A 10,458-nucleotide genomic window follows, 5' to 3' on the forward strand; every position below is an offset into this window, starting at 1 on the left:
TCCCGAAATCCGCCATTAATGTTTGTCTACCACCGACATAGCGACGAATGCACCCTGCACCAGCGCCACGTCACATACTAAGAAGATAACATCATGGGTGACTCGTGAAATTTATCACCTTGGCAAATCCTGACTGTCCCAATTCCAAGATAAGCCTGGTTTGCTGAGTGGCAGAACTCAAGCTTGGAAAGCAGGGACCACTCTCGACCAATCCCGCTACAAAGGGATTTATCAAAAAATACCAAACTTGTCAGGAATAAAAAATGCAGTTGAACTGAGATGGAAATATACCCAAATTTGCCCCCCCCCCAAAAAATTTCACTTTTAGCGGCGTAAATTACTTTTAGTGATACTGTGGATATTAATACTGGTGCAGGATATATCGCCCCTTCCACACTACCAGTTCAAGCCTTTTTTTTCCATGTTACTGTTCAGGACACCGAAATGGAATTGGGAGTTTGAACTCAACTTCATTTTCAGGCAGTCTTAAGCAGAATTAGGGCTCAGCGATTATGGGGGGAAAAAAACACAACATCCGATTATTTTGACTGATGTTGAAATCACGATGACTAAAAACAATTATTCATTGATTTAAACATTTTGTGTTAATTCAACTACCCTTAACGCTATTACTCGAAAATACTCTGAAAAAGCCCCAAAAACACAAAGATAGCTGAAGCACGGAGCCAATGATATTGATGTGGCGCAAGAAAAAGCACAAAGTTCTGAGCCTACCAAAAAATTCATGAACCAAACTGTTGGTAAACCTGGTCGTTTGTCAACCAAAGAATTAAGGTAAAATCAAACATTGAATGAGCGGCAGTTTGTGCCGACTCTGGAGGCAGAATCGGCAGAGAACTTCATTCGACTCTTCCGCGGACAAAATCGTGCCCCACAGCTGCACAGTGTCCACATTTCATCTGAGGAACGTCTTGAAAGAGCGTGAGAAACATGAGGGACACCATCAGAAGATTCGACGCGTGGGAATGGACTGCATCCATGGTAAACCGCAAGCTGAACCCTTGGGCACCTTTGAGCCTTTGGGACTTGGCAGCCCCCATCTCCCATGGTACCATGAGAGACCATGACAAAACTTAGCAAGGCTTAAATAAAAAGAAATGGCAAAGCTCCCACTGTGTACTACTTTTCAAATCAAATCTACTCATCTGTACTTTCTAGGTTCTACTGACCTGTAGCACGGAGTGCCCCAGAGGGCTGTTCTCCACCAGCTCAGCATCGTAGTGACTCCTTTCAAACTTTGGCGCATTGTCATTCTGGTCAGTGACAACCACCCGGAGCAGGGCGCTGCTGGCCCTGGCCGGCCGGCCACCGTCCACCACCCGAACATTCAGGTCATACGAGTCCTTCTTCTCGCGGTCCAGGTTCCCCATGACCACCAGCTGAGGCAGCTTCTCGTCCGTGTCCACCGCCACCTGCAGTCCGAAGAGCTGCTCGGCGTCGGGTCCTGTGCTCAGGGAGTACTCGGCAACGCCGTTGCTGGCGGCGTCGCGATCGGTCGCCATGGGGATGGAGAACAGGGCGCCCACGTGGGTGTTCTCCGGGATAGCCAGGGTGAGGATGGGCGAGGAGAACTGGGGCGTGTTATCGTTGATGTCCAGAACCTCGATGCGGCCCTCGATGAGGCGAGGCCCCGATCCGATGCCTTTCACCATGTTCGTGATGGACACCTCGAACTCCAGGTAGCACTTGTCTTCCTCAAAGAGGTTGCGGCAGTCCCTGAGGGTCTCACGGTCGATGGGGATCTCGGTGGTGTAGATGTCACCCGTCTTCCCATCTACACGGAGGTAGGGGGAGCCCACCTCCAGCTTGTAGAGGTGCCCACTGTCAGGGAGCCCGCGGTCCGCCGCCAGGCTGCCCACCAGGGTATTAGGCGGCTGCTCTTCGGGGACCCGGTAGAGGATGTCAGTCGGCGCGGCGTTGCACCACGACAGTAGCGTCGCCGCCAGGCAGAGCAGGAAGTGCCGCCTCGATGCAGCCATTACTCTGGAAGACAACGAGGTGGAGGACACTTTAAACCAGGGACTGTAAACATTCCCAAGTAAGCGGCCCTCATTATACCTAGCTACCCCAACAAATACAATGACGAGAGAAAAATCTGAATTTATTGTAACAATACAGACATTTGTTTTCATAAATGGACAATCACATGGCACTAGGTAGGTATATCAATCAGTCGGTGCTTGGTACATCAGTTGGTGGGTAGTTCCAAAGTGGCTGATAGGTAGGTGTGTACTCGGTATGTACTTGGTACTTCCAATGTGGGTAGATCGGTAGGTAAGTAGGTAGGTAGGTACTGTAGGTATGCACATACCAGGTACAATATGTACTAGGTACATCAATCAGTTAGTACAAGGGAGCTCCAAAGCAAGTAGGTAGATAGGTGTTTAGTAACTAGGTGTGAATTAGGTATATGTGACCGTAGGCACTCGTTGTTTTCTCACAAGAGTCGTGGGGGGTGGTGGAGCCTATCTCAGCTGTCTTCGGGCAGTAGGCGGGGGACACCCTGAACCGTTAGCCAGCCAATCGCACGGTACATATAGACAAACAACCATCTCCGCCCACACTCACACCTAGGGACAATTTCGAGTGTTCCATTAAACTGCCATACCAGGAGAAAACCCACGCAGGCACTGGCAGAACATGCAAACTCCACACAGGGAGGCCGGAGCCGGAGTCAAACCCTGCACCTCTGCACTGTGAGGTTGACGCGCTAACCACTCGACCACCCGGCCGCCCTAGGTTGGATATGTAGGTTACTATATGTCACTCGGTAGGTACTAGGTAATTCCTTGGTCGGTAGGTCCCTCGTGGGTAAATACGTATGAGGTCTGTACTAGGTATGTACTTCAAATGTCAATGGTAGGTAGGTAGGTCGGTCGGTAAGTAGGTATGTACTCGGTATGTCAGTAGTTATAGACTTGGCACTCGGTAGCTCCTGGCGTACTTGATATGCACTCTAAACGTCATCAGTCAAACACAGAACAACTCAACTTTCTGTTAGCGACGTTGTTACCGTCTTCTTGTCATTTGACCTGCGGATGTGCATCCGTAGAGCACATGAACAAGTGGCAGGAGTGAGGTTATTGTAGTGCCAAGAGTTCGATTTCTTCCATTTCAAGTTAGCAAAAGAGCAGCAAATGTTCAGCCTGTTGCTGCTGGCCACCCTGTGCCACACACACACACACACACACACACACACGCAAACGCACGCACACACACACACACACACACATTTCCATTTGGCGGTGAAAGGGTTTGCGCGTGCTTTGTTGAAGAACCGACAAATAATCCACTGACGGCCAAAGCATTTCACGCCCACTCGACACCGTGGAAATGCCGCAATCACTCAAATATGTGTCACATGCAACGCCGTTGACTCTTACTGGTGCTTTTTGTCGGCATATGCGTGCTGTATGATTCATTCTCGCATCGCTTTGTGTCATGGACAACAATGCTGACTAGTCCTGCCGACCACTCTTGTGCTGCTGCAGACCACTTTGTTTCTTAAAACCTTGAATTTCTCGATTGTGCAATGAAAAAAGTATTTTATTCTATTCATCTTTTTGACATACTGTACGTGATGCTACGATTAGCAACGAGCTGACTATTAATTTAATATAGTCTTTCCCAAGCTCGTGGTCGTTTTTTTTTTGTTTGTTTTTGTTTTGATGCATCCTGAGGAAACTTCAGAGTGTGGGAATGTGGACAGCACATGGACGCATACACGTACAGTACATGTACATGTGAACACACACACACACACACACATGCGTTAGCATGTCAGCTGGGAGCGTGTGAACGCCGCGGCAGGAATTTTGGTGAAATCTCTTGACACCCAAAAGCAAACTTCTCATGACCTTAAAACACAAAAGTCCCAAATATCTCAACATGTTTGCGTGTTACATAGTTAAACAACACAAAGTAGACTCAATGGTATTTTTAAGACTTGGCTCTCATCAGGGATTCATCCCAATTGTGGTCTGCCAGATGACTAAAAGTGGTGGTGTGGTAAAAAAGAAAAAGTTTCGTTCAGATGTTTGCTTTGACTGATGCTTTAGTGTTTTGCCGTGATATTGGTTCACTATCGCGTTACTTTACTCAGGTCTAGTACTAAGTCTCAATTTTGGTTTTGGGACAACACGACTTTGTTGTCATGTCAACAAAAGACAAACGCCGCACAGCGTTGTGTCAAAGTCCATCTATCCATCTCCACTATGCTTGTGTGTCCGTGTAACATTTCCATGTGTAAGGAGTCAGACAGTAAGTGTTGCTCTCCCACTGAGTGTGTGTCTGCAATGCACAAAGGACACACAACAGGTGTGTGTGTGAATGACAAAGCAGCTGGATGGCCCTGTTAGCACCCACCGTTAAGTGTGGGTGTGTTGACAATTGACGTTCAGAGTGCGTCTCCGTGCTAGCAGCTTCATGCAGTGAGAGGACATCAACTTTCAAGTGATGATGCCATGAAAAGGGGTTCCCGGTCATGTGACTCCACAACGCAGGTCCAAGGCGTCTTCAAATCTGTGTTTTTGATGTGAAATGTGTACTTTCTTTTCCGTTTGCGTTTTGAAATGTTGATCTTTCCAAGCCTTTACAAAAAAAAATTTCAGTTCAAAAGGTCATTCATTTCAAAACATTTGCATTTTTGAGACCCATACCTTCTCTTTAGTACATTCAATCTACATTCTGGCAACAGTTCCAAAGACTTAAAGGTCCTGCAAAAGTTTCTAGCTCTGGGGTAAAGTTGATGTCATACAAAATCGCTCCATTTTATTTTTAGTGGATTAAAATCCGGAGTCCAAAATTTGGAGTCCATTTACATTTTTGTTTTAATCATACAACATGGCTACTGTCCCTTGAAGAAATCCAGTGTCAGGGTCTTTTCAGCTTCTATTTGTTTTTCTTTTTGAAGAGGTTCAGGTTTCCACCAGACACACAGAAAAGATCACAAACTCACAAAAATGACACCCGCGGTATTCAGTCAGACTATTTGAATTTGAAAAAATGTGCTCCTAGTTGTTTAACATCATGAAAATCAATTAGTGTCCCTTTAAGAAACCAATTGTCACCTCCTTTTAACTTTTACTTATCATTCCACTCACTGTTCGTTGATCATCACTTTTATTCTCCAATCTGCTTCCTTGAACAGGTGCGGACGACTGTTAGTGTGCGCGTCTGTGAAACCTGTCGATCAAGCACTTCCTGTTCACACACAAAACAAGAACACGCATGCACAAAAGCCGCTTTTATGTTTTCAGGATGTTCACTGTGCGCGAGCACGTGTGTGCGTGCGTGAGTGTGCGTGTGTTGTGTGTGCATGTTTGTGTGTGTGGTCCAGATGTATGACAAAAGGGATTACGCTAATGACTCCATTCACATGCTATTGTTTGATGCAGATTAACACACACACACACACACACACACACATCCTGTCTATTGACATTGAGCAATCCATAGCAGCCAGTATGTGCAAAAAAAAGTAAGATTACATGGAAAGTCATGACTTCTTCACGTTCAACTCAAACCAACAAGATAAAGAGTCGGAATCGGAGTTGACAACATGAGGAAAGAAAAACAAATAACGTTTCCCACTCTCAGCACATCATCTGAACGCATCAGGAAAAAAAAAAAAAAAAAAAAAAAACGACCATCATAGCTGGCAAGCATTGATGTGCATAAACGCATGCACACGCACGCACTCCACTGTCTCCATCATGTGCTCTTCAAAGGTGTAAAAATTCTTAGAACCCTGACACAAGTGCATCAGATGTCATGTCGCTTTTGGGGAGGCGGAGGGGGGGGGGGGGGGGTTGGTTTCTAACGCTTTATGTAATACAGCTCAACATGAGTTAATGTAAAAAAAAACTACGACCAATCGTAATCAAATTTCGCATGCACATCTCTGCTTACGGGCACTCCAGCATCTGAAAATATCAAAACAACCGTTACCGTGCTTTGGATTTTATGGACATTAATCTTTTTCTCTATCGTGAACGTATATGGGAGGGCAAAGCTTTATGCCCATAAAATCCGAAATACTTGGGCGATTGCTTTGATATTTTTAGAGGTTTAAGTGAGCGCAGATGGGAGATGTGCAGATGAATTTCGGCGGCGATTGGCCGTAGTTTTCTAACATGAAATCATGTTTATCTTTTTTACACGCACATTAAATGTTGTTGACTGTCCCTTTTTGAGGGTTCAATGTAGATTAAAAAAAATAATAAAGCGCATTTTCTTTAGATATCGTGAGATAACCTACACTCTGTCTGGTGCCTGAATGCATCACAGGCAAAAACAACAAACGTACTCACGCACACAAACCTACGCACGCGCACGCAACAGGCACGCTCACGCATACACCAGAGCACGAGCACAGGGTAAACACACGTGCATGCACATGCCCAAAAACAGAGATATATCCTCTTACTTACACACACACACACACACACACACACACACACACACACACACACACAACATGAATACTTCGGTATTTGCTCATGTGCTTATTGATTGATTTTATTTTGAAGGGGAGTGCGCCGTTGTGGGAAAGATCCTCCCGTGCTTATCAACATGATCGATGACTATCAACACCTGATTCTGTACATTATGGATATGAAATGTAGGCCTATGATTTCAGCACAAAACTAATGCATGTCGATTTCAATCAATGACTTACTGATTGGAACCCAAAGCTCTTGGCTGAAAATCGGGTTGATGAGGTTGCCAATTAGTTGTTTCTTTCAATGTAATCAACTTGGATCGTTTGAGTTTTGGAGATCTTTTACATGCTGGTGTGTATTCATAAACTAGAGAAAAACTCTAAAGCTGTACCATATCGAATCGAATCGTAAACCCACTGAATCAAACCGAAACACATCCTTCCACTTTAAAATGGATACGTTCTTGAAACATATTATAATCTGTTTTGGGGATTTTATCGAATCGCCTTATATGAATGGATGCCATTTCCCATTGAAATGAATTGTGTGGAGGTCTTTACTTCTGGGACGTATTTAGAGTCACACTGTGGGAGATACCCAACACTTTGCGTTGACAGGTATCAGGACGGAAACAATATCCAGGCACATACACGTGTGTGTGTGTGTGTTTTGGGGAGGGGGTCAAAGTTGAGTAAAATGGGAACGTGCGTTGTGCATGTAAATAGTCCCAAGCCAAACCCTCCTTCATTCAAGCGTTTCTTCGCCCCTCCCGGCAGAACCGGGGCGACCGGATCCCCCGCCTCTGACTGACACACACACATTCGCGCACACATACACGCACACACGAATCACTGAAACTCCAAACACGCTTATAAGAAGAGTGTGTTTCGAGGACATACAACTCGACTCAAGTTTTTCGGGCCCAAGCATGGTAACATTGGAACCCAATGAAAAATTACATTGATTCTTATTATTTTTTTAAGTGATTCCTGCCAAAAAGTCCTGTTGTGAGGTTGAGTTGAAGAAACGTATGTGTCCTGATGAGAACGTACAGGAAAGAAAACCTTGCTCAATCGTCAATTGAAATCATTTTAATTGTTTCAATTGTTTTTATCCTTTATCCACACCACTAAATCTTATATTAGGAAGTATTAATATGCTCAAAAGAATGCAAAAGTATGCCAACAGGTGCATCCTTCTGGAAATGTTCAAATGTAACGGTTCCTGGATATACAGTAGTCGTAACCTCAAAACCAACTCATTAGTAAACTTAAGTCGCTTTGATTCTTATTATTTTCAATATTTGATGGCTGCGACAAAATCAACTTTTAGGAGGCATTAATATACTCACAAATGGAGACAATTTTTCGAAGTGATGTATTTTGGTGGAAATGTACAAACATTCGGGAGTCCTACACATACCCCCACCCAAAACCTGCACAGTTGTAAATTTAATCACTTTAGCTCATTCGTTTTGCAAATATATGACGATTTTGGGAGGCTTCGAAAAACTGGAATTTCCCAAACAAGTAAATCTATGTGAAACCAACCTGGCTTTTCGGGGTCAACCACACCCCAAATGTGACTTTTTTGGTCAACATTTTTATCCTGGAGGAAACTGTCCAGTTTTTAACAGCCTCGGGTGAATCGTTTTAATGAGAACTATTTTTAGCCTCCTTTTTGGAGGCTCCAACACATTGAGCAACGTTGCAAATTTCTTTGAAGTGAAAATGTAAGGTTCCGGGTGCCACTCCGCCTAGTAGGCGGCCCCACCTCAGCACTTTGTGAGTATGCTTTGAGCATAGATATCCAAAATGTCTCGATTTCTTTAATTCTTATCATTTCTAATATCAATCCGATGATGAAATAGCATATGCAAAGTCACAAACCACATTTTCACAACATATATTCCGGTGAACGCATAAAGACGTAAAGGGTCCCAGATTTCCCCCCTCGGGTTTAAAAGCTACTCACGAGCATCCCCCCTGGAAAATTAGAAAACATCTGCGCTCACAACCAGCGCCTCCGATTGTTATGAAGTCTGACACGCATGTTCCCAGTGTCAGGACGCACGGAAATCATCGCTGATGATACAAACGAAGACGCTTGTCAGGTTCCGAGAAAGACGATGAGGGTGCGATTGCTTAAATGTGTATTATTTCTAATATTATTGCAAAGATCGCCACCCGCCACCAGTGAACAGGATGGACGTGAAATCCGTCATGCTGGTTCATCTTGCCAGAATCCACAGAAATCACACAAGACCAGTTGATTGTTGGCCATTTGTGTTTGTTTTTAAGGGCCATTTTCAGGCTGGGTTCCAATCTGAACCCTCTCCTCTGGGATTACATTCATCTTTGCTGACACACGGAGCGGATGTGTGGAAGTCATGAGCCCGGCCGGGTGACCCGCGGGCCTTGAGTTAAGCTCAAAAGACACATTGTGTCCAGTTGTTGACAAACTTGTTATCACAAACACTTTCTCGGAATTGCCTCAAAACATTGTGGTGTAGAAGCCCAAATGGAGGCCACCAGAAATGAACCGCCGTGACTATTGCTGTCAGGCAGGTTCCATTGGATACTGCTGGACGGCGCTCGATACGAGATCAATGCTGCTATGAGTGCAATAAAAGCGGAAATGAACACGCTATTGGATTTGGTCTTGGATACAAATGGACAACAAGTGTTTTAAAATACAGCAAACACGTTCAAAGCTTATTCTTGGGGGGTTTTCTTTCATTAAACTCGTTTAAATGTCTACTAAAGCGAGCCAACGGAGTGAAAAGGAAACAAGAAGTGAACATGAGTGCGAATGTCATGAATGCGAGCAGGTGGTAGTGCTTCCTACCTGGAGCGGGTGACCGCCGCGCGGTAGCCCAGCTTGGAGCTCTCCAGCCCGGCTACAGGCTCCACTCGTCCCCAGAGTCCACTCCGGAACTCAAGGAGTGCGAAAAAGAAGAAAAATCGGATAAAATCCACTCGGGTGAGGAATGAAAAGTACTTGAAATCCAAATGGAGCCAAGAGAATATTCCGCTCACAATTAAGTCCACTTTTTGCGAGTGTCGTGACCGGTTCGGTTCGGTTCACCCGTTACTCGACGGAGGTCCGCATCACGTCCCAGGTTCTGCAAGGATGTAGTCGAGGAGGTTCCGGTTCTTTGGAGCAAGTGGACGCCGGACGTTAAAAAAAAAGACGTTGGGAAGTTAAAAAACAAAAAAAGATTCAAGAAAAAGGCTGGAAGAAAAAAAAGGTCCTCTTTGATGTCAATTTGCGAAGCCGTCCTTGATGTCAATTTGCGGTGCTGTCCTTATCCGATGTGGCTCGAATTGGTTCGGTTCGCTCGATGCTCGCTCGCTTGCTGCCGCGCTGCAGCTCGGGTGATGACAAAACTGAAGCACAGCCAAGCTTGCAACTCCTCTCTCGCTCTCTCGTGCTGTGAGTGTGTCTCCACCACAGGGACGGGAGGAGTGGGAAGCAGGGGGGCGGGGGGGGGGGGGGTCGTCACTCGGCGTGGAGCTCCCTCTATTTTACAACATTTTTATTCCAAATAAAAACATATTCCGACTGTTTCTTTCGTAGAGCTAAATGTGCTTTAAAATATTTTGGAATTATTCACTTACACCCGATACAACCTCAAGACATACACCTGCTAACATCAAAGGCGACCCCCTCCCCTCGTCTCAACCAACTCACACTTGTGATATTGTATCCATCTTTTCTGTCTACAGTAAATAAAAATCGTTTTTTCTCTTCTTCTCACCACTCTCGAGGAGAAATGTGTGTGTGCGGCACGTCGCGGAGCTCCGTGAAGACGCCATATGCCGTGCTCTGAGCGCCCCTTACAGGCTACCTTCGGGAGGACAAGTCGGGGAGCTTCATGGCTGGTGGTTTTGATATATCCAGTATATAAGACTTCATTTTCACGCATATATTTGGCAATATTGGGAGCAATACAATTTCTACAAGTCCATAGAGTGTATTAGCCATCGAAGTT

At 45.2% G+C, this 10,458-nt stretch overlaps 1 protein-coding gene across 3 annotated transcripts in view; it reads right to left on the reverse strand.

The window, feature by feature from the left end:
• LOC147208888 (protocadherin-1-like) overlaps positions 1 to 9,892 on the reverse strand; it is an 86,190-nt gene extending 76,298 nt beyond the window's left edge. For 2 of the 3 annotated variants that reach the window (XM_086101515.1, XM_086101498.1), the window contains exons 1-2: positions 9,312 to 9,892; positions 1,191 to 2,004 (exon numbers count right to left, since the gene is read on the reverse strand). In XM_086101515.1, the coding sequence (XP_085957641.1) occupies positions 1,191 to 2,000 (810 nt within the window). In that variant the 5' untranslated portion in view covers positions 2,001 to 2,004; positions 9,312 to 9,892. Of the gene's footprint in view, positions 1 to 1,190; positions 2,005 to 4,386; positions 5,794 to 9,311 lie in introns of those variants that run through there. The other variant, XM_086101506.1, reaches the window with a different exon arrangement.
• Positions 9,893 to 10,458: the final 566 nt, after the last annotated feature.

This window comes from Hippocampus guttulatus, chromosome 2 (genome assembly GCF_054856545.1).
Source record: "Hippocampus guttulatus isolate MCC_2025c chromosome 2, RoL_Hgut_1.0, whole genome shotgun sequence".
Classification (NCBI taxonomy): domain Eukaryota; kingdom Metazoa; phylum Chordata; class Actinopteri; order Syngnathiformes; family Syngnathidae; genus Hippocampus; species Hippocampus guttulatus.